Genomic DNA, 25,038 nt, shown 5'->3' with positions numbered 1-25,038 from the left:
CCCAGTGAGGGGTGGGACCAGCTCTGTGCAGCCCTTGGATACTGTGGTCCCAGGCAGCAGACCAGGGACATCCACATGTTCTTTGGTAGTAACATGGACCATGGACATCAACACAGACCCCTGCTGCTGCATGGCCACACACCCAGACCTGGCCTTCAGTGGCAGCACGTGTAGGAACTTCAAATGGCCTCAGGTGGCTTTGCAGACCACTCGCATCAGGCTGTTCCTCTCCACCCTCCAGTCTCCAGATCCGCCTCTCTTCATACTGCTCAAGCTGTTCCGCTTCTCTCTCTCCCATCTCTCCACCCCACACCTGCACATTTTAGTAGCTTGTGCTTCGAGCGGGGTCTCTGGGTGTCTCCTTCCTGCCTACTCTACATGGCAGTGGGTGGGGCTTCTGGATGTCTTCAAGTGTTTGTCCAACCCAAAGCTTCCAAAGGAAATAAGTCTCTGGCCAAAGTTAAGCATAGCACTGTAAAACTGTAACTCAACATAGAATTGTCCAGTCTCACGGCTGAACCACCACCACGACCAACTAGAGAGGTTAGCAGCTAGGCCAAGCATGAGAAGTAGACACAGCAGGGCATGTCCAGTCAGTCATGGGGCTCCATTCTGCAGGTGCTGCTCTTCTTCCCGGGCTAGGATGCAGCTCTGGGAGTCACAGCAGCTCATCAGTGGTCGGTTTTCTCAAAGGAAGACTCATAGGCCCACGAGCACCTGTGTTTGTTACCGGCTCAGGTGATGGACGATGTCATTCACCTTTTCCTAAGGACAAGAGGAACATCCGTCTTCCTGTCTCCTCTCCACCTCACTTCAGAGTGCACAAACCGCTGGTCTTCCCTTTCTCCACCACCTATTTGCTCATTTTCCTTCTCCCATCACTCCACCATCTACTCACTCACTTCCCACCACACCCAGCCGGCCATGGAACCCTGGTGTGATCTCTGTGCTTCCCAGCGCACCTGGGCCCAGCTAGGGCTAGGCCGGGCCTTGGTGTTCCAGTGTCCAGGAGCTGTTTCTTTCTTTCCTTTTTTTAAAATTTTATTTTACATCCCAGTCACAATTTCCCCTCCCTCCACTCCTCCCATTTCTTCCCTCCCATTCTGCACACACACCCTCTCCTCCTCTGTTTCTGCTCAGAAAGGGGCAGGCCTCCCATGAGTATCAACAAAGCATGGCATATCCAGTTGCAGTAAGACTAAGCACCACCCCTTGTATTAAGGATGGGCAAGGCAATCTAGTATGAAGAATAGATTCCCAAGAGCCAGCCAAAGCATTAGGGACTGCCCCTGCTCCCATTGTTAGGAGTCCCACAAGTAGACCAAGCTATACAACTGTCATATATATGTAGAGGGCCTAGGTCGGTCAAATGCAGGCTCCCTGGTTGTTGGTTCAGACTCTGTGAGTTCCTATGAGCACGGTTAGTTGTTTGTGTGGGTTTCTATACCCAAAGATGCTCAATCATACCACAAGGACACTTGTTCAACTATATTTAACAGCTTTATTCATTATAACCAGAACCTGGAAACAACCTAAGAATGCACCTCAACCGAAGAATGGATAAAGAAAATGTGGTACATTTACACAATGGAGTATTACTCAGCTGTTAAAAACAAAGACATCATGAAATTTGAAGACAAATGGACAGAACTAGAAAAAAAATCATCCTGAGTGAGGTGACCCAGATCCAGAAAGACAAATGTGGTATATACTCCCTCATAAGTGGGTATTGGCTGTAAAGTAAAGGAAAACCATGCTATAATTCACAGACCCAAAGAGGCTAGGTAACAAGGAGGGCTCAAGGGGGCACACATGGATCTCCCTGGGAAGGGGAAATAGAAGAGATCTCCTGCATGGACTGGGGACGGGTGGGGATGGGAACTTGAGGGATCAAGTTAGAGAGTGGGTGGAGGGGAAAATACTGAAAGAGATGGCTGGAAAGGGGGCACATTTCAGGGTCAGGTAGAAACCCGATGGAAGGGAAACTCCCGAGAATCTGCAAGGATGACCCCAGCTAAGACTCTTAGCAATAGTGGATACATAGCCTGAACTGTCCATCTCCTGTGACCAGATTGGTGACTACCCCAATTGTCATCGGAGAGCCTTCATCCAGTGACTGATGGAAACAGATGCAGAGACCCACAGCCAAACATTAGCCTGGGCTTGAGGAGTCCTGCTGAAGAAAGGGAGGAAGGACTGTAGGAGCCAGAGGGGTCACAGACCTCACAGGACCTGTTCCTGATGATCCCAGTCCCGGTGCCTACCAGGTACAAGCAGCCCTCTCTCGCCCTGGTGTTTCCTAGATCCCCTCTCACCTGGCCAGAGAGGAGCAGGATCACTCACTCTCAGCGGAGATGGGGCCTGGCTGAGGCTACAGCTGCTGCAGCCAAGAGGCTGGAGCACGATGCTCAGGCTGCCGTGGCCGCCACTGTCATCTTGGTTTCCGCCTACCTGTATCTTTAAGGCCCGAATACTTCATTATGGGCGACCTGATCTAGTCCTCCTGAGCCCATCCCTCTGGAGCTGAATGGGCCTTTCTGACACACTGATTCTGGTTTTCTCTTTTGTTTCTAAAATCTTGGATGATAGTTCCAGATACTTGCAGGTTCAAACGCTCTCTTGGGGCTCCACCTGCCCGTGTTGCTCCCCTTGCCCATCTTTCACTTCAGCGCCTTTCTCCAAGACCCTGTGGACGTCTGTCTTTACTTCATTTTCATTTCTCGTTTTTCAAGGACACATTACCTTTTTATTTCAATATACTCTCTCTCCCTTGGCAATTTGTAATTTCCTATCTACTTTGCATTTCCCTATTCCTAAATACCTCACATACAAGGATCCTGAAGCAGGAAGTCCAGCTTAGGTCCTGGATGAGGGTGAGGAGGAAGCAACATGTCTTCTGGCTCAATTCCCTCTGCAAGGTCCTCAGCTTTCTCTTCCTCTCTCTCCCTTCACTGCCGGGGTGTGGGGAGCCTCTCCTCTGCTCTGTCTAGCTCTTCTCTATAAATCTTTGCCAAGGCTGCCCCTCAGTCCTACTACTAATAAAATTAACTTCCGGGCCTCAGGCCTTGAACTGCTAACCTGAAGACCAGGTCTCTCTGTTCAGACTCTTAGCACTTTTTTTTTTAAAGATTTATTTATTTATTTTGTATACAGTGTTCTGCTTGCATGTATGCCTGCACGCCATAAGAGGGCACCAGATCTCATTACAGATGGTTGTGAGCCACCATGTGGTGGTTGGGAATTGAACTCAGGACCTCTGGAAGAACAGCCAGTGCTCTTAATCTCTGAGCCATCTCTCCAGCCCCCAACTCTTAGCACTTTAAGACAATCACATTCAAGGAACTTTCCAAAGTTTCTTCCTAGTTTTCTACTCCCACCTCTTTACATATCCTAATACTGCCCCTGTCCACTCCAGGCTGTCCCCCTGTCCACTCCATGCTCTGCCCCTGTCCACTCCAGGCTGTCCCCCTGTCCACTCCATGCTGTCCCCCTGTCCACTCTATGCTGTCCCCCTGTCCACTCCATGCTATCCCCCTGTCCACTCCATGCTCTGCCCTGTCCACTCCATGCTGTCCCCCTGTCCACTCCATGCTCTGCCCTGTCCACTCCATGCTGTCCCCCTGTCCACTCCATGCTGTCCCCCTGTCCACTCCATGCTATCCCCCTGTCCACTCCATGCTATCCCCCTGTCCACTCCATGCTGTCCCCCTGTCCACTCCATGCTCTGCCCTGTCCATTCCATGCTCTGCCCTGTCCACTCTATGCTGTCCCCCTGTCCACTCCACGCTGTCCCCCTGTCCACTCCACGCTGTCCCCCTGTCCACTCCATGCTCTGCCCTGTCCACTCCATGCTCCGCCCTGTCCACTCCATGCTGTCCCCCTGTCCACTCCATGCTGTCCCCCTGTCCACTCCATGCTCTGCCCTGTCCACTCCATGCTCTGCCTTGTCCACTCCATGCTGTCCCCTTGTCCGCTCCATGCTGTCCCCCTGTCCACTCCATGTTCTGCCCTGTCCACTCCATGCTCTGCCCTGTCCACTCCATGCTGTCCCCCTGTCCACTCCATGTTCTGCCATGTCCACTCTCCATGTTTACAACAACAACTTGATACACAGTGTTTCTTTCTCTGTTTCTCATGTCTTTGCACTGTAGCATCTGTGGGTCTCCTTGCACTGTTCCTTGAGTCATTGACTTTTGTGCATAACCGAATTCACAGGCTTGGGACTGATGTGCTCATCCATTAGCTCGGGCAGTCCAGTCTAGCACCACCTGGAGTACAGCCAATGGATTTTTAATGATTTGGCAAGGCTTTGCAATACTGGGAAATACTTTAAAAGTCTCTGCTTACATCATTCCTCCTGAAGTGATGTAACTAACAGACAGGCTAAAATCAGCAAAGCTACGGAAAGCTCCAAATTCCTGTCATCCATCTAAATTCATGAGGACTTTGATAATTCAGGCTCCATCGCCTTTCATCTTTGGGTGGCTCCTCTGACTCAGCCATCCTCGGTGTATTCTCCATGGGTTACTCTGTAGGGTTGCCTTTTTTCTCAGTCTCTAGTAACAAAGAATGGACAGGCTAGACCTGAATACAGTGAAAACTCAGAAGGAGACAGTAATCGTTTGCCCACGGCAGGTCTACTGTGATGCCGTCTCATAATTACCCTAGACACACATTAGGATCGGTTATAAGTTTCCTTTCTAGGAGCAGATCCTGCTTCCTTTTCTGTTATGTCCATACAAAGCAATGCATTGTTTCCCCTACAAAACCATCACTGCAGTTTTGTGAGGGTTACCATTACAAAATGGGACAACAAAAATCCATCATCCCAAAGGTCAAGAGGGCTGAAGCCTGAAATAAGAGTGTTGGGAGAGTGAATTCCTGTCAGGGGCTGGGAAGGCTCTGTCTGCCTCAGGCCCCTGTCCCATTTTGTATGTGGTCATTTTCATGTTCATGCAACACTCCCCCATAACTAAGCCTGTACCTAAGTCCACACCTCTGTAAGGACATCAGTCACCTGCCTTCTACAGCAGGTCCTGTCTCAAGTAAGATCACTTCCTGAGGTACTGGACCAACATGTAACTTCTGGGGAAGCTAGTGAACCCCATCAGCCACCCCTATTCTTTCCATCAGCTTTGGTTTTATGCCTCAGTGCACCCCGCTGCCCTGTGGGCTCTTGATTTCATTCACTTTGATTCGCTCAGCTTGTCCAAACTACCAGTTACGCCCACTTTCTAATTTCTTTCTGCCCTGGGCTGTGGCTGGAGTGAGTTCACTGTGTTCTCCATAAAGATAGTTATCACTTCAGTATTTCAAAACCTTAACCATCCATTATTTGAAGCCGACTGCCAGAGAGATCACAGCAGCCATGGAACGTCAAGGAAAAGGTAAGTTCTCTCATGACTTTGAAAACGTATCAACTCTAAATGAGAAGTTTGCTTTCATTGCATAGGTGGGAATTTATTTTCAGTATCTTTTTTAGCTAAAACCTGGGAATCTAACCTACAAGTATCAAAATGGCTGTAGATAATAGTTTTGTAATCTATGGTTGACTTTCAAATCGGCATCACAGTGTTCACTTGACTCTCACAGGTCAGCTGGGCTCTCGCTCCCTCCTAACTTAGGTTGTTTAGCAACTGACTGAAGCTTGTTAGTCCAGCCCCAAGTTCCACTTTTCCCCGGTTCTAAAGTCATTCTCAATGTTATAACAGTCCAGGAAACATTAGCCATGACTTACTGTGAAAAAATCCATTGCTATATTTCTTTGCTTTCAATCCATTTTTTTATCCCTCATATTGAACATCTTAATAAAAGTTAATTATTCCAGGACACTCCTCTAACCTTCTTATGAGATTTAAGGGAATTTGTAAAAGTTGAAATTGAGAGAAAATTCCCTAACAGGTTAGGAGCTCAGGAGTCTACATTTACGTATTACTTTGACGCTGCCACCGAAGCAGAACTCAGCGGCATGGTGCTCTGTTAACGAAGGCCTGCCTCGGTGCTTAAATGATGTCTAAAAGCATCTGGGAAGGCTCTATGACTGCCCCTTGTTTCAGACCTCATTATTGGAAGAACAATACATACTAAGGAATATTTATCTCCTTTAACTAAACTAAAAATAGGTGAAGGGTCAGGTTCTAAAACTGACTACATCAGCTTAAAGGACACAAAGTAACTCCAATCTGAAGAATTAAAAGATACTCAGACGCTAATACCAGGAAAGCTACAGCTAAGGAGCTACAACTTAAAACACTCCTTAATATCCCACTTCAACCAGATCCTAAGGGTGAGATCTGCTACAAATTCCATCACTTATAACTCTCAGAAACCCCATGAATCACTACCTGTACAATGACACACTGTATTCTGTTCTGAACTTCAGGATACAGTATGTAAATACCACAATAATGTCTTGTGTCAGACCCCCTAGGAAATGCAGTGATGTTTCTTATGTTAGCCTCTAGCAAGCAACACTGGCTTTGGTCAGGAGCCCTCTGCAGAGCACACACCAGGCCTGAACCTCGGCCTGTGGTGAGAGCACACACATCTAATAGTGCAGTGTGTTTAATCTGATGAGTCCGACAGACTGCACCCGACAAGAGAGCCAACACAAAAAGCAGGGTTTTCCATACCGAGGACCTGAAATCCAGGGTGCCTTCAGTGGGACACACACTGCAAATACTCAGAGACCAACCTCGTGTAGCCAGTGGCTGCTGGAGAGCTTTAAGCAAGGAATGAAGTCAGCTGGATGACATCTTACCCAGAGGCCTCTGGGCCTGTTATATCACACACTCGATGAAAGTCACAACTTCTACCTCTCAGAGGACAGACAATGAAATGATACAGCAGGCATGAAGCACTGAGCCCACTCCACAGCACATGCACAGCAGTTCCGCCCCTCGTTGTGTACCAAAGCACAAGCGACATATATTGTCTAGGATTTTAAAGTACTAATCTTTGACAAGACATCAGAACTATTAATAAAAATAGTTAATAATGAGCATTTTGGAGCTACAAAGTGCCCAATAAGACTGAGTTTACAAAGACAGAAAGTTAAACCAGCTAAAGAGAAACAGAAACTAATGCAAAATTCATCCTTAAGGACAGCCAGAGAGACAGCTTAGTCTGTAAGGATGCTTGCTACCAAGCCTGAAGACCCCTGGGACCTACACAGTACAAGAAAAGAACTGACTCCTACAGTTGTACCCTGGCCGCTCCTGTGCGTGCACGTGCACACATGCATGTATGCACGCACACATGCATACACACACACACACACACACACACACACACACTAAATGAATTAGTGAATTAATTCTGAAATAATAACCATAGTGATGATACTAAAGACCTAACATGGGAAAAGATTAAACAGAGTTAAGATCACACGGAATAACATCTGAATACTATAATCAAGAAATTAAAAATTACATGAGAGAATGTAGTTTACACATAGTCTATTATCTGCTGGTGTTTTGATATACTTTTTTGGCCAAGCAGTAAATTAGACAGTTCTGATAAAAGCTGTGGTAAAACAGATAAAAATCAATAATGCCTTATAAAATACCAGTAAGCAGTGGATTTCAAACTATTGGGGCATAATTATTTCTATTTACAAGTGGATAACATGTATGAATAAGAAACACTCATCTGATTCAGTGTTATACACCTTAGACATACTATGCACACACACTAATGAAACTTGAATGAGGCAGAACACAAATGCTCTCTTATGTCACCCCAACTCTTGTTTCAGCCTCAACTGCCTACCCCAAAATCAGCTTAAGCTCCAGTTGTAGCTAAAGACTGACAAACTTAGCAATATGTATTAAGTCTTACAGTGCTCATTACTAGCAAGCTACTGATAAAGACGTTTGTCGAAACATGACTTCTCGAAACTTGTTAAGTATACAGTTTACTCTACTCACTAAGGCACACCCCTTCTACAAAACACAACCCTGACTTCACATTGTGGTTAGGAGTCTCAGACAAACAAGGGCAGTCACAGCTTACGATGAATCAGGAGAGGAACTACGTACTCACACTACACAGCAATGTTTTAAAAAGTAAAGTGGAAATGCAGAGGAGAAAATACACCAAAGTAGGAATAAGCTAGCGAGGGTGCAGACGGACCACAGAAAGACCATCTGTATCCTCTTCTCATTAAGAAAGTTTTAAAAACATGAAGTAATGTTGGATTGTTCTTCTTATTCCAGCAAAATAAGAAACCATTTATATGTTGGCAATGAAAACAGGACAAAGTACACATGGTTTCTTTTATAAAAAATAGCACGATGCTGTCACCTACACCTATGAACTACTATCTTGATCATGAAGTAAGACTACTTTATTCCTGTGGTTGAGAGAATAGTATATAAACAGTCTAGAAATCCCCAATGACTTGTGACATGAAGACCAGCCTTTGCGCTAAGAAGCTGACCTTCATCTCCAGCAGTGTTCTCCACAGATGCCCAATGTTAAAATGCCTTTTACACTGTGTAACACTCAGCCACTGTAGAAGATCACAAAGCATGGGTAACAGTGTGACAGCACTTTCTAAAAACCACCTCACCATCCAGACACTGCCTCGGTAATAACTCAGACATTTTTGTATCTCTTTCTCCGTTCCTCCATCCCTCGCCTCCCCTTCCCTTCCCTGCCCTCTCCACAGCTTCAGTACCACCTACATGCTGAGGACGTCCCTTCCTCCCCAGACCTCACCTATATGCTGACGACTTCCAGCTTCCGCCCCAGACCTCACCTATATGCTGACAACTTCCAAGCTTCCTCCCCAGACCTCACCTATATGCTGACAACTTCCCGCTTCCTCCCCAGACCTCACCTATATGCTGACAACTTCCAAGCTTCCTCCCTAGACCTCTCACCCTCCAGTAACTCTACACACCAAACTTCTCATCTCCTCTCCAAACCCATATGACCTCACCCAGCAAACAAGTCACCTCTTATGTGGGGATCACTTCTATTGTTGATAGCAGTTGGTTTTTACTTTATTTAAAAAGAAAGAAAGAAAGAAAAAGGAAAAAGAAAGGTCCATGGCTTCTGTCAGGGGCCTCCAATCTGTGTCCCATGGATGCTGTCTTGGGGCTGCCTGAGTATCTTCCCAACACGGCAGCTGGCTTCCCTTCCAGTGAGTAATTCTACTGAGTGTGCCAGGAGGAAGGCACAGTGCCTCCACTGTCTAGCTCTGAAGTGGTGAACCATCACATCAGTCAAAGGCTAATCATCAGAAGTTAAGTCCAGCATGTACTCAAGGGAGAGAAAATGAAGCCCCTTCTTCTAAAGAGGGAAACATAGAAGGCTGGGCACAGTATAAAACTGCTGTAAGCCCTCAATCCGAGGCACCTTCATTCTCAGACATGCAGGTCCCTGGAGCCATCCTGTCTACCAACCAAGCTGGTCTACATCCTCACATGCACAGTCTAATGGCCTCTCCGTTTGCATCGCTGCCGCCATGCTGGTCTGATAGCACGCTGGTCTCTTTCCTAAACTTGTGGAACGCCCTCCAGCTTCTGCTTGTGCCTTTTAATTCCTTCTTCACATGGAAACCACCAGAAGCTCGCCTTATTTTGTACTGTATTACTTTTTAAAACAAGGTCTCATGTAGACTAGGCTGGCTTCAGACTTGCTATGTAGCAGAGGGTGACCTTGAACTTCCAATCCTCCTCTGTCTCCTCCTGAGTGTCGTACCCTAAGCCCAGTTTATCCAGTACTGGGGATCAAACCCAGGGCTTAAGGCCTATTAGACAAATACTCTATCAGCCTAGCTACATTCCCATGCGCCTCCCCCATCATCCTCTTAAAACCTAACTCATGCAAGGCTCACCCTTTAATCCTGGCACTTGTACTCAGGAGGCAGAGGTAGGCAGACCTCTCAGTTCCAAGACAGTTGAGGATACACAGGAAGGCCCTGTCTCAAAAATAAACAGATAACTAAACCTAAGTCAGTCATGTTACTGTAAACACTCAGCTCATTCTCACTTCAAATTCCCTCACACTGCTCTTCTTCCACAGCACCCTTCACTGGACACGCTGTATAATGACCTGACTGGAATCTCCCCTGTTCACTGTCTGTGTCTGCTTACTAAACACAGTAACCAAGGCAGGCATCCTAATGGGTTTTTTTTTGGGGGGGGGTGTCTTTTTTCATGTTTCCTGTGTCCTGAGCTACACAGTGAGACCCCACCTTGAAAATTCAAAAAGAGGGCTGGGGAGGAGAGAACCAACACAATTTTCCAGCTAACAGACATGATGCATGGTGAACATTCTTCCATATCATGTTTAATGGCTAATCAGTAGATGACTATATGGCTAAATCACATCTTAGCCTATGGCGTTTCATTGGACATTTGGATAGTAACTACCTCGACCCTATTACAAATGCTGCAATGAAAGTCCTCTGGCAGGTGTGTGTGTGTGTGTGTGTGTGTGTGTGTGTGTGTGTGTGTGTGTGTGTGTGTGTGTGTGTGTTGGTCAGAGGACAGCTGGGTCGTCTAGTCTCACTCCCGCCTTGCTTGAGGCAGGAATTCTCTTGTTTCTGCTGCTGTGCCATGCAGCTGGCATTGAAGTCAACGAGTGATTCTCCCGCCTCTGTCTCCCATCTCAGGGTACAGGGATAACAGATGGCCACGCTCCACTTTACATGGTTCTGGGGGTCCAAATCCAGACCATCAGACTTGCAGGGGAAGTGCTATTTCACACTGAACCATCTTCTCAGCCTAATGTAAAATGCTATCACATGATTCACTTCTTTGAGAAATATCCTAGACATAAAATTGCTGAGGGAAAAGATTCACTTTTCTGGAGGGAAGAGGAGAGTCAGGATCTCACTCTGTGGACCAGACTAGCCTGGAGCTTGCTGTGAGGCACAGGCTATTATTGTCCTCTTGCTTCAGTCCAGTAAAATGGGATTGCAGGTGTGTCCTATTACCACATCAACTTTATAGGTTTTAATAATAATGTACTATCCTGCTCCTGCCAATCTCCTCACACCTCACCAACATGAGTTATCCATGAACTGAAAAGTTACATAAACTCGAGTTTGTAGGAACATGGTTGTGCCTTTAATGAGCTTAATTGCAAGACAAAAAAAACTTGCCTCGCTGGACTCCTGGGAGGATCAAGTGGACACTGGCTAGCAAGTTATGTAGCTCCCTGCTTGAGGCTCTCAATAAAAGTTACTTTACCCTTCCACTTTCCACCATTATTGTAACTTTAAAGAAAACAACTACAAAGTGCTGGCACATTATTACAGAAATGCCAGCCCATAAAGTACTTTAAAGTGCATCTTAATTTAACCTCTTTCTTCAGGGTTAACATCCTGCATGAAATCAGAAATCTTCCTAAGCTCAGTGTGCAGCTGGGAAGACACTGTTTTATCCTAACCCCGGCTTCTGTTTTTCTTTCTGACAGCAGCAAAGAGAAGCAAGCCTTCCAAAACCGTGGAAGCAGAGTGAGGGCAGGTCACGCCCAGGTGCGTCCTGCTCTCCCTGGCAGCCACATCCCAGTCAGAACAGCTGGGGAGCACAGAGTCAAAAGAGGCTTCACCTGGAGACGCCCAGAGTTGAGATCTGGGCTTAGCTTACAAACGAACACAATGGCAACTTCCTTTAAACATCCTGGAAAAAAACCAGTGGCAGCTGCTCCCGCCTCCCTTTGACGTGGACGTGAACAAACTGGGCGACTCCCCGCGCGGGCGCACAGCGCTACAAGAACAGGCCGGTGGCCAGACAGACCGACACACAGACAAGAAACCTGAAGACACCCCAGCAGACAGACATCGACACACACGATGCAGCCAGCGCCCTGCAAGGCCAGGCCAGGCCTAGGGACCACTGCGAGGTGCTGGCCCTGGAGGCGCGCACCCCAGCCGGGGTCCCAGGACCTCCCAGCCTCTGCCTGGGGTCTCTGCACACCGCGCCACCCCGTCCCCAGTCCCCAAGTGCTCAGTGCGCGCGCAGGGACGCCCCCGCCAGACGCGCGACACTCAAGGAGCCCGGATGCCGCCGCGGACGCGGAGGCCCGCACCCCGGACTGCGAACACGACAGATGCCCACGCCCCGAGTCCAGGTCGGGCCCGGCAGACACCCACCGAGCTCCTCGCATCCTGCCGCCTCCGCCGGCGCCGGCGCTTCCATCCCTCGGGGGTCTCCAGGTCGCAGCCGCCCGCTCTGCCGCCCGCACTGCCGAGCATGCGCAGAGCCGCCCCGAGGGGCGGGGCCCGGGCCGGCCTCGACCGCAGCCCACGAGGGACTGCGCCTCGCGGGGTGACAGGCGCGATTCCGAGAGGCCGGGGAATCTGAACCCGCGGCTTCGCGTGCCGGAAAACGGGGCCTCGGGCCGCGCAGAAAGCGGGCAGCCTGCAACTCCGACGGTCGACGGTCGGTCTTCCTCCATCCCAGTTTACACTGGCACTGGCATCTTAAGGACAGCTGAAGCTAGGGTTGAGGCAAAGGGAGGTGTCCCGCGCTGTCAAGCACTACACACATTGCTGCGTGGTTCCGTGGGCACCGGAGAGACCACGCGATGCTGGAACCCACTGTGCTCACTGTCCACGCAAAGGGATGTCACCTCACCACCCACAGTGAGCCAGTGAAGGCAAGGCAGGAAACCGCCACTGCAGCGGGGACTCCCGGCCTGCATGCAAAGCTGGCCTCTGGTGGACCCCAATAAATACATGATGAATCCACAGGAAAAAACACGGTTCTGATTAAGAAAATATTTAATTTTGAGACTGAAGACTGTGTGGTGGCTTACTCAGGTAATCCAAAACTGGGAAGAAGAGGCAGGCAGGTTTCTGTGAGTTCAAGGCCAGCCTCGGCTACATAGAAAGTTCCAAGACACCCAAGGCTACATACACAGACCCTGCCTTACCATAAAATTAAAATTTGAAAGACTACTACGGTGGCAAATGCCTGTAATCCCAGCACTTGGGAGGATGAGGCTGGAGTTGAAGGCTATCCTTAGTTTTGTATGGCATTCGAGGCCAGCCTGAGCTGCATGAGATTTTGTCTCCAAAAAATAAAAAAAAATTAAGTAAGTAAACAAATAACTTAGAAATTACTGTCAGGACATCACACAAAACTTTTTGTTTCTTGTCTGTGTTTTGGAGTCAGCTCAGGAAAGAGGTATGTTTGTTTCTGTGGGAACAGGGCAGTCTGAGTTCAGGCCACTAATAAAAGCTCAGTGTGTTAGATATTCAAACTTCACAGATTAAGAGAGAACCAGTTCCTCTCAGCCCCACATCTTTCCTCCTCTCTGAAATCCTCAAGGTTTTCATCAGATAACTAGGCACAGTAAAACTTTTGCTCACACCCCATTTTCCCCTGAAAACACATACACATCACAGAGAAATCCCCACTCCTCACAAATAGCACAAATTAGCAGAGATGGTGAGCTACTGGGACCTGGGTCCCTGGGCTGCAGGGCAGCAGAGATCTGTATCAGAAGTGATAGCCTGTGTTTATCACTGCGTTAAAAGCATCAAAAGCCATTGCCTCTTAATGATGGCACACAGGGAGACTAGCCGGACTGTCCTGCGAGGCCTGGTTAAGACAGGCTTCCAGACTGGGTTTCATTCCTGTGATGTGAGAAAAAACCAGGTGGTGAGGAATCAAGAGAACTGTGCTATCGTACATCATTATGTCACTCTTGCTCCCCGGTCTTATGAATTGAGGCAGTAGTCCCCTACATCCCAAGACTGACAGAATGCCTGCAACCGTGGGTGAAATAAACACTGAACCCTATGTAAGCAAACATAAGACAGGGTTTAACTGATAAAACAAAAGACGTGTGAGACTGGCATTGGGGCATGGGCTTCTTCCTAAGGGTTACTTGAACACAACACGATAGTAGGTAAGATAAACCAAGACACTGAGTGAGTACTGGGAAGGTAGTATATACAGCATGGATACTCTACAAAACACTGAGTGAGTACTGGGAAGGTAGTGTATACAGCATGGATACTCTACAAGAAGAGGAGATTCACAAACATGCAGAGGGGGGTTCCTCAGTTCGAGACTTCACCACAGTACTCAGTGCGGTTTGTAATTTGTGACTTCCTCTTTGTTGTTGTTTTGTTTTGTTTTTCGAGACAAGGTTTCTCTGTGTAGCCCTGGCTGTCCTAGAACTTGCTCTGTAGACCAGGCTGGCCTTGAACGCACAGAGAATGACTTCTTTATTTCTAAGATTTTCTACTTACTATTTTCAGACCACAGCAGACAGGGAGTGACTACAGACTTGAGAGCCAAAAATCACATATAAGGAAGCACACACTAGTCCTTGCCACCACAGGAACTGCGACCACTGCTGTAGGTGAAGGTGTAGAATGTCACTGCCTCCGTCCACATGGAACTGAAGGTGCCTTACACAGCAAGCCCGAGAGAGTGGAGAAGCTGGGGAGAGAGGGGGGGAGAGAAGGGGAAGCTGACAGATCTTAACTGCTGCTGCGGAAAGTGACAGAATGTTGCTGGTCGAGAACCCTCTTCAGATCGGGGAGGCTGAACAGTTGGACTCTGCTTCGGGAAGAGTTGACCAGGCAGGCATGTGTATAAAGCAGACAATTTCAGCTTGCCTGTTAGGTATTGCCTATTTTGTATTTTAAAGTGGCTTCACCATCTGCTGATTTCCGGGAAGGAGGAGCAACTTCCTCCCTATCTTCTGAACATCGAAGGTGTCCGATGGGTGGACGTAGGAAACACAGTGACAGTGCCCTGGGAGATTCTTCACTGGGGCTGATAACATGACCTTTACTGCAGAGTCTTTGTTTACTTAGCTCTTTAGGACTGACTTCTCAAGCTGAAAACCAAGAAAAATGATGTGTGAGTTTAACTTATTGTGAAAAGGCTTCACACTGTCCTCACATAATTTTTTATAAACACATTATATCCGCTGTCTTAGTTAGGGTTTCTGTTGCTATGATAAAGCAGCATTGACCAAACGCAGCTTGAGGAGGAAAGAGTTTAGTTCACCTTACAGCATGGAAGTCCATCACTGGGGGAACCCAGGGCGGGAACTCACGGCAGGAACCTGGAGGCAGGCACTGGAGCAGAAGCCATGAAGAGGTACTGCCTGCTCACTCTGCTTTCTAACAGCACCCAGAAACACCTCCTCAGGAGTGGCACTGCCCACAGAGAGCTGGGCCCTTCATCAATCAAGACAATAGACTTGTCTACAGGCCAAAATGGAGGCATTCTCTCAATTGAGGTTCTCTCTTTTCAGATGTCTAGAATTGTGTCCAGTTGACAAAAATACAGCCAGCACATCCACAAAACGAAAACAGAATGCGATGAAAAAGAGGATAATGTGGGAGCAGGAAGCAGAACCAACAGACAAGGAAGAGTTAAGTATAGGATCCACCCAGCAGATCTGGAATCTTAATTCAGGCAGACAAAAGGGAAGGAAAACCAGGAATCACACATCAGGACTGAAGAACACTATCGTTGAAAGGCATTTGTTCAGAACTGAGCAGACCCCTGACTGCCCAATACAGCAGGTGACAGCCAACTTAAACCAAGACATATTATCATAAAACTTTAGAGTAATGAAAACAACAGAAGACGCTAAACGTTGTGCTGCCAGTTTAAATACTAAAAGGCAATGGGGAGAGCCTCCTTGGCTTGAAGCTCACCTGCCAACTCATAGCAAACGTCAAAGGCTAGAGCTCCATGAAGCATTGAATTCCACTTTTTCAAGGAAAGCACACCCAGCTAAAACTCTATCCAAACTGTGGATACAGTGAAAGAAAAATACAAACACACTTTGATATAACATAAAAACTCAGTCTGGCCATCTCATGTACTCTGTCTTAGTGAGCTTTGGAAGAATGCTTTACCAGAATTAAGGCGTAAACCTAGTTAGAAGACATGGCAACATGGCAACCAAGAAAGCAAGAATCCTAGGCAGGCGAGGAAGAGATCCCAGACCACAGTTGCACCTGGAGAGATGTCCGTCCACCTGGAGCACCAGGAAGGGATGAAAGAAATGGTAAAGTTAAGGAATATTCTGAAATTATACAATTTGGACAAAAAGACGTTTTCCTCCTTTTGGAGAACATCAAAAGACTTTGCTGCAAACATGACAAAAGCCAAGCAGCAGGACAAGGTGAGGGGCTGGATAGACACACGGACAGCAGGTCTAGTTAATGCAATGTTGATAAAAAGAAATAAAGTATGAGCAGAGCACATAATACGCCTTGGCCATGAGTAATACACACAGCCACATCCCAAGAGATGATGAACAATGGCAAACACGTTATGATTCTGCAGGTGCAGACTAATATAAAGATTCTAAGTTCTTACTTTTTATAGTTATGGGGAAATGATGATAAACAAAATGGAAAAATTAGTGTGTGCTTTCTTGAAGTGTGGAAGCAAATACAACATGAAGTTCCTGAGTTTAGAGCAGTGGCCTCTAAAAACAGAATGGTAAGTAGGCAAGACTCCATCTTTTATCATAAGTCCTATTTGATTTTAAGCTATGTACGTGGTAAAAAAAAAATACTAAATTCTCAAAAGAAATATCAGCCTCTACAAATTATTAATTTTTATTAAGACAAATATCCTAGAAAGTCATCTATAACATGAAGCTTATTAATTTTTAAAACCATACTGTTTCCTGTTCTGTAGTTATTTTCAGAATCTTTTGGTATTTTGGTGGTAATGCTGGTGGTGCTGGTGGTCATGGTGTTGATGGGGGAGATAGAAAGGGGTTTGTGTGTGTGTGTGTGTGTGTGTGTGTGTGTGTGTGTGTGTGTGTGTGTTGTGTTTATCTCAATACTGAACTGCCAAGTAACTTCTCCACCGATGAGTTACATCCCAGCACGTTTTTGTTTCTTTTTTGAGACAGTTTCAGTAATTGTTCAGATTGGTCTCAAACAATCAATCCTGCTGCCTCGTTTTCCCCAGTAGCCAGGATCTCCAGTGTGTTTTATTGTGCCCAGTAGAAATTCCCTGCTTCAATGCCAGCCATCTCTATGGCTAAGGACACAGCACCTCAGATTCTAAATTTTTAGAGTCTGTGAAGATGACGAAGAAAATGTATTTCCTGAAATGTTCTTTAAATTATTATACTTAGAGTCAAAAGGAGCCTGTGTATTTATTAAATACTACCGACCCACAAGTGACAGGTTTAAACTAATACTAACTCATCCAGCTATGATACCCATTTAAACCCACTTACATGTGAAAGTTTGTCAGGAGCCATCGTAAGTTATAAGTCGCTTTCGTTTGGGGCTGGGAAAGGTTAATGTTCCACACTGGAAATTCAAGGCAGTAAACTGAAACACTGCTTGTTATACTAACTGACCTAAGAAGGGTGTCCTGGGAAAGCATGGCACAGTTGAGAAAGAGGAAGCCCCGCTGAGGAGCTGCCTCACAGCAGTCTACGTTGCCCCAGATTGGCAGGGCTCAGTGAGCATGCTCGCAATTGTGGAGCAATAGGTACTGTTAAGGCTGCAATCATCCCATGTACAACAGAGCATATAGGCTCTGCTATTTGGAAAGCCTTTGGGCATGCACACTGATACATTCCAAAATGTTCTAAAGGTCATGTGCAGAAAACATTAAAATGTTCTCAGATCATCCACTGTTCTCAAAGGTCCAGCTAGATTCTGGAGTTCAGTCTGAATTCATCTCCTTACTACAAGGGTTGTGACTGAGTCAGGCAGCATGCTAACTGTGGTGGCCTTCCCCAGTTAATGCCAGCTTCCAACCGAGCTCACACCCACCTTCTACCCAGCTCCTTGTCCTGGACAGCCTCCAGCTCCTTGTCCTGGACAGCCTCGCTGCACAGAGTACTCAGTGGCTCTCTTGAGTTATGTTTCCATTCAGGTTTCTGGAAGGAGACCACAGGGCAGAATAGAGCCAGGTGTTCACTCCCACTGTGCCTTCCTTATAGGGTACAGAATGTGGTTCCTCTCAAGACTTTAACCTAAGGGGCTCTACCTTCCCGTGTTGAGTTCTCTAAACATCTGCTTTCTTAATTAGCTGAGCCTTCAGTAACCAAGTTCCATTCAATAGGTGTCTGGTAAACAAAGAAACTGGCTATTCTGGCTTTTTGGAGCTTAGTGCCTATGGTGAGACACTTTGCGCAGCCTTGGTGCAGGGAGGAGGGGCTTGGACCTACCTCAACTGAATGTACCAGGCTCTGCTGACTCTCCGTGGGAGACCTTGCCTTGGAGGAGATGGGAATAGGGGGTGGGTTGGGGGGAATGCTGGGGGGTGGGAGGAGGGAGGACAAGGGAATCTGTGGTCGGTATATAAAATGAATAGAAAATCTCTTAATAAAAAACAGGGGAAAAAAAAGAAACTGGCAGATCATAGCTCTGGACTGGAATCTGAAATTAAGGTGTCAGCAGAGTACAAGTGGTGTGAACCTCCTCCCAGCTGCAGACTGCTACCTTCTCATTGCATCCACACAGTAAAAGGATGATAAGATGGCTCTCTGAGGTCCCTTTTATAAGGATAGTAATCTTGTTCACGAGGCTATCACCCTCATAAGCTCCCAAAGGCCACACTTCTTGTCGCCACCCCCATTGAGGTTAGGGTTATCTGGCATTGAGACCACTGAGCTTACTCACCAAAGCAAACAAGCAAACAAACCAACAGAACAGGTAAACAGTCCTTTCCTGCCTCCACTGCCTTCAGTTAGCCTTTCAGTGTGCCTCTGTGTCCTTGTAACACCGATATCCACGCACATCCATGGCCTTATTGGTTTCAGCGATGGGCCATAGATAAGTTAAGGAGTTCTAATATACAGCTTGGTGGTTATAGTTAACATACTGAGTGCATGGTATGGTGGAAATTTGCAAGAATAGGTGTTCAGTGATCTTATTACATATGCATAGGGCAAGGATACCACACAGGTGATGGGTATGTTAACTTGACTATGCTAACCATTTCACGATGTATGTCTGTCAAGATACCACAAAGACTGTAAGTAGAATCAACCAATTATTTATTTATTTATTTATTTATTTATTTATTTATTTATTTATTTATTTATTTATGGTTTTGTAGGTCAACATCTCATGTAGCCCAGGCTACCTCCAAATGTAAATGAGGCTATCCTCTAACTCCTGCTCCTCCTGTCTTCACTCACCCTTCACACACACACACATACACATACACACACACACACACACACACACACACACACACACACACACACACACCTGCTAGGATTACAGGTGTGCACCATCCTACCTGGCTTATATTCTTTTTTTTTTTTTCAGTTATACAACTACACAGTCAAACAGGGGAAGCCAAACCCAGTGGCACAGGCCTGTAATGCCTGCTACTTGGAAGGCTGAGGCAGAAGGTGGCCAGTTCAAGGCATGCCTGGGCTACCCAGTGAGTCAAAGCCAGCCATTCTATCTCAGAACAAAACGAATACAAATTAGAGCTGAGGCGATAGCTCGGTGATAGAGCATTTGCCCGGTGTGCTCCAGCCTTAGGGCTAGTCCCAAACCCTGCAGAGAATTTACCTAAGAGCAGAGGTGACATGCTTTCGACTAAGAGCAGAGGTGACATGTTTTAGACTAAGAGCAGAGGTGACATGCTTTAGACTAAGCAACTTCCCCAAGTGTCACACTTGGAAGCCAAATGTAGCTGTGACTCTAGGAAGGTGTTTCCCACTCTGCTTCACAGCTTCTCAAGGTCCCCAGCTCTCAGTGAGTGCTCTCCACACTGCCCCTCACTGTACAGTGTGTGACTCAGTCATCACACATTTCTGTGAACGTGTCCTCTTGGGACCAATGAAAGATTAGGAAAGTCCCTGTGGAGTCAGGTGACTAACTGCTCCAAGTGTCACCACTAACATGCCGGCATACTATTTGTCTTCAGAAAATGTAAGCTGTTCGGAGAACAATACACACATAAAGACTCGCAGTAAGAGCTGGAAAGCACAGGAGTGGCCCACACAGCTCCGATTTTAATAAATGTGTGGTTTCAAAGCCTCCGATGAGAGAGAGCACGCCCTAAAAGTGTTCCCATTCCACTCTAAGCATTATGTCTCGGCTAAACTATGAGGACATGACTTCACTTGCTCTGTCTTCAAATCAGACTGTTGTCCTGCTGATCACTGAAGCCCGGGATTCCTCTGAATGCTCAGATCCTCCTGTGTAAATTTAACTCTCTGTTTCAGGATTTTAACATCAAGGTCTGGCTTGGGATTTAATTTCACAGGCTGTGCCTGTCAGCTTGTATGTAGCCCACTTTCATCACAGTTCAAAGGGAGTGTGTGAAAGATTTCTGATAAGTAGGTCACTGGAGAGCCATGTTATGCATGAGGAAGTCTGGAATTCCTGCATCAGATACTCTCTCATGCTGATCTGATGTACATGTTCGGAACTTAGTGATACTGTTGAGAATATCAGCCCCACTGAGAATCAGAGCTCCCGAGGGAAGTCAACCTGGGATACACAGGTCCCTAGGGATCCTGATTAATGACACCAACATCCAGCCCCTGATAGCACAGACATTAGAAAGCTTCAGGAAGAAGTTCCGGTTAGACAGTCACATCCCAGTCCACGAAGTTCACACCACCAGAAATTTCCGGGACTCGGAGAGAGACATTTTAGAAAGAGATGGCATTTAAAATAAGGAGAAAAAAAGTCTACCTGTTTCCCCTACAGTGTGGTTGGTAGCCAAGTACACTGTGCTCTGTTTACTGAGTGCCTTCCCGCCAATCTTGTTTGTATTCATTGTAGTTCATTATCTGTTACATCCAATATTTACAAGAGATCTACCTGTCCTCAGCAGACCCAGGATGTGACTTATCCTTAACTGAGATGCCTTCTTTTACGTGAGACTCCTGAGCAGGGATTTATCAACTCAAGCCCTCAGCTTTCTTCAGCCATTTGAGAATAACCACAAACTACTCAGAGTGTCTCTGTGATTTCTCTGTGTGTTTCTTGCTCTCACTCTCAATCTCTCCTTTACTCTGGCTTGCTCTGCCCCTCCATTCAGTTGAAATAAGGGTCCATTCCCAGCTGAGGGATATCTGTGGGTGAAGCCTGCTGATCACCTGGCCCCAGTCTGCTCAGGCAGTCTGCATTTTCTCTTATTCCCGGCATCCCGGTTTGAAGAAGTTACATCGTCATAGGAAAACCCACCATCTAACATGTAAGCATGGCTCAGATGTCACTAAGTCCCTTTTATCATCAAAGCAGATCTGGGTTTGGTATTGCTCACAGGGATAGTTACCACAGAGAAAACCTTAAGACCGTAAACTTAAGGAGGGCCCTGAATTCTTTGAAATGCATCCTCCTCTAAGACCATCTGAATGGCCATCTGCCAGAAAATAACAGCAAATTGTCCAGATATTTTGATTCTTGGTGGTATATTGTCTGTTTCAAGAGCCTATCTAACACTCCAGCCCCATACAGCTCCTTCAGTCCTGAACATCTGAGAAAATGTAAGTGCCTGGTGTTGCCACCCAATGTGCTACTTCAGTCTACACAGAGACAGCTGGAGTTCTGAGTCCAGAAACCACCAGACATATGTTACATTCAGCAAACAAAGGTGCAGAGTACAGGGCAGGTGAGGAGCAGCTGCATGCTCCACAGCTGTTCTGAGGGCAATGCAGCAGGACCGTGTGACAGCATACACTCAGCAAAGGCTGTAACTCCCTGTCCTCCAATTGAGGACATATATCTTGCTATAGAACCACACCTTCTCTTTCTTCTTTTTCCCTTTTATTAAAAGTAGATTTTTTTTTCTCACCTAATATATCCTTACTATGGTTTCCCCTCCCTCTACTCCTCCCAGCTCCTTCCCACCTCCTCTTCCATCCAGATCCACCCCTTTTCTGTCTCTCATTAGAAAACAAGCAGGCTTCTTTGGGGTAATAATAAAATAAAACAAAAACTGACACACTGGAATTGAACAAAATAAACAAACATAAGGAAAAGAACCCAAGAGAAGGTATAACAAATAGACCCACTCATTGGCACACTCAGGAATCACATAAAAAACATTAAGCTAGAAACCACACACACACACACACACACACACACACGTACACACACACACACACACACACACACACACACACACACACACACACACATATATATATATATATATATATATATATATATACATTTTATATAATTCTGTTGGCCATCTACTGCTGGGCATTCAGACTACCTTAAGAGTAGTTTGTTTCCCCAGTCAGACTCCCTTGGAAGAAAGTAAATCTTCATTTGCAAGTGCTTATCAATTGAAGACTGCTTCTGGGTTAGGGATGGGGCCATGTGTCCACTTTCTCCTTTAAGTTCTAGAACTTCAACTGGTGCAGACCTGTGCAGGCTGCCTCAATCTCCATGAATTCATGTGGTTGATCATGTTGATTTAGAGGGACTTGTTTCCTTGGTGTCCTCCATTCCCTCTGGCTCTTACACTCTTTCTGCCTCCTCTTCCTTGAAGGTTTCTGAGTTCTGAGGGGAGGGGTTTGATGGAGATGTCCTGTTTAAATCTGAGTGTTCCAAGGTCTCTCACTCTCTGTGTTATGTCTGGCTGTGGGTCTCTGCATCTGTTCCCATCTACTACAGGAGGAAGCTTCTCTGATGATGGCTGAGCAAGGCACTGATCTATGAGTATAGCAGAATGTCATTAGAAGTCATCTTACTGCTACATTTCAGGATTTTATTTGTTTTATTTTGATTTTTGTTTTTAAGAACAACAATATTTATTTTTACCTTAGGTCCCTGGGCTATCTAGTCTCAGGTTCTTGGTCACCCACGCAACATCGAGTATGAGTTTCAGCTCATGGAGTGCACTTTCAGTCAAATCGGATATTGGGTGGTTACTCCCACAGACTGTGCCATCATTGCCCTAGCATACACTGCAGCCAGGTTACCATTGTCGATCCAAGGGTTTGTGGCTGGGTTGGTGTTCATGTTTCTCATTTGGTAGCATTCAGAGTACCTTCCTGTACCAGAGGCACTAGCACACAGGGGTGATATTTGACTCCTGGTTTTTATTGATAAGACTAATTAGAATCATGCTTCAGCTCTTCCTTAGGGGACAGTGAGAACTTCACAGAGATGAGCTATGCTATCACTACCACCCATCATCATCATCACAATCACATTAACTGGTACTGATGGAATCTTATGACGATGACCACTGCTCTAAATATTTCAAGTGCATTTTATATGAAATTGTCTCACTTATTGACACAGAGGAAAGGCATAATCGAGAAAAATAGAAATGAAGAAGAAAGGATATCCAAGGCGGCAAGGACAAGATGTGGCTTGAAAGAGGAGTTGGCATCTTAAACACCAGGGAAATAAATGAAATTCACCCAGCAGCTACTGAGGTCCCCTGAGAGCAATGGTACTAACATGTCCCAGAGAACCACTGATCATGGTTAGTCTCAGCGTGCCCTGATGGTTGAACACGGAACAGCTAGGTGGGGCACACCCACCATGCAGAGTGTCCAGTTGGCAAACCTTGGCAAGTGGAATGTGAGGTAATTTCACAGGAACTGTGTATCGCCTGTGTGTGTGACAGGTCGGAGTCGGCAGGGCTTGCACATGAAACAGGTTGGAAGAGAAAACAGGAAGGCTCTGATACTCAAGGGCCCCACGGGGTGGTGGGGAGGGGGTTGGGGTGGAGTTGTGATTATCAAAACTGGAAAGACAGAAAGTGATCATACTTGAAGAATAAGATCATGAATCTGGTTTTTAAAATTCTGAGTTTGAGATGGTACCGGGTAACCTCAGGTGGAGGTGTATAGGAAATGCGTGTCAAAAATGAGGTGTGTGGAGATTTGACTATCTGCGTGGAGTCTTCTGAATGGAGGAGAAAGGGTAGCTAGTATACTCAAACTTTGTTTTGTTGAGATAAACAGATGGCAATGTGGAAAAAAAGTTCCCAGTAATAAATGTTGAGCAGATCCACAATCAGCAGTATGGCAAGGGGGCATGGGGAGAGCTGAGGGGTCGTGGTGGAAATGTGGAGAGTACAGGCAGTGAACGCAGGGTGATGCTCAGCCAGGAGGGACCTTCCTTAGCACTGCTGCTTTGCGTTCCTAAAGAGGCTAATGTTAGGTCTGACTAGGTGTTTGGGCTGTGGACGCCAGAAGCCAGACGCTGGCTAGCTTAAACAGAAAACTGGTCAGTGCTTGAGGAACCTCTTGGGCAGTTTGGAATCAATGAATGAGCTAACAACAGAGTGCAGGGTAGGAAGCAAGGACTCTGAAATCTACAGGCCAGTCTAGAATCCACAGGCCTTCCCTGGAGGCACAGCTATATGTAGAACTCAGCAAAATCTCCCAAGAGGGAAGTTGGATTGGCCCGTCGGAAGCTGTGTCTCCCTCTAGCAAAGCTAAGCCTCAGGGAGAAGAGGTGGTCACCAGGGGAACCAGCACCACCCTGCAAAGTGTGTCCCATTGCATTATGGGAACTTGAGGGAGCAGTCATCAGGGGAGCCAGCACCACCCTGCAAAGCGTGTCCCATTGCATTATGGGAACTTGAGGGAGCAGTCATCAGGGGAGCCAGCACTACCCTGCAAAGCATGTCCCATTGCATTATGGGAACTTGAATGAGCAGTGAGACTGGTAAGTGGAAGAGAGGGGTGGCCTAACTCTGCTCTGCTTCCAGCTCTGTGACTGGAGACAGAGGAGGGATGGAGCTGGGGGGTGGTGCTTAGATTGGGGACGGGCTTCTTGTCTACTACTGTAGACTGGAAAGGGGTCTTGTGGATTAAGAAATGACTTGGGATTTGAGAGAAGGCTTAGCAGTTAGAGCACTTGCTGTCTTTACAGAGGTCCTGAGTTGGATTCTGAGTACCCATGGTGGCTCACAGCCATCTGTAACAGGATGGCTGTGACACATGGGACTGGATGTCCTGTGTGCTGTTTATTTATCTGTTTATTTCCTGTTTTCTTTTTGAAACAACCTCATGTGGTCTAATCTGGCCTTGAACTCACCATGCAGTTGAGGATGACTTTGAACTCCTGTTTCCCTGCCTTCCACTGTCCAAGTGCTGGGATTACAGGTGTGCACTCCACAT

General features: G+C 46.6%; 1 protein-coding gene across 2 annotated transcripts in view; it reads right to left on the bottom strand.

The window, feature by feature from the left end:
* Slc36a4 (solute carrier family 36 member 4) overlaps window positions 1–12,437 on the bottom strand; it is a 41,419-nt gene extending 28,982 nt beyond the window's left edge. The window contains exon 1 of one of the 2 annotated variants that reach the window (XM_052752931.1): window positions 12,110–12,437. In XM_052752931.1, coding sequence (XP_052608891.1) covers window positions 12,110–12,155 — 46 coding nt within the window. In that variant the 5' untranslated portion in view covers window positions 12,156–12,437. The remainder of the gene's footprint in view (window positions 1–12,109) is intronic. The other variant, XM_052752923.1, reaches the window with a different exon arrangement.
* Window positions 12,438–25,038: the final 12,601 nt, after the last annotated feature.

The sequence above is a fragment of the Peromyscus californicus genome, unplaced genomic scaffold (assembly GCF_007827085.1).
Source record: "Peromyscus californicus insignis strain IS unplaced genomic scaffold, ASM782708v3 Scaffold_11__1_contigs__length_118956290, whole genome shotgun sequence".
Taxonomy (NCBI): Eukaryota; Metazoa; Chordata; class Mammalia; order Rodentia; family Cricetidae; genus Peromyscus; species Peromyscus californicus.
This window is presented reverse-complemented; position numbering and strand designations above follow the sequence as displayed.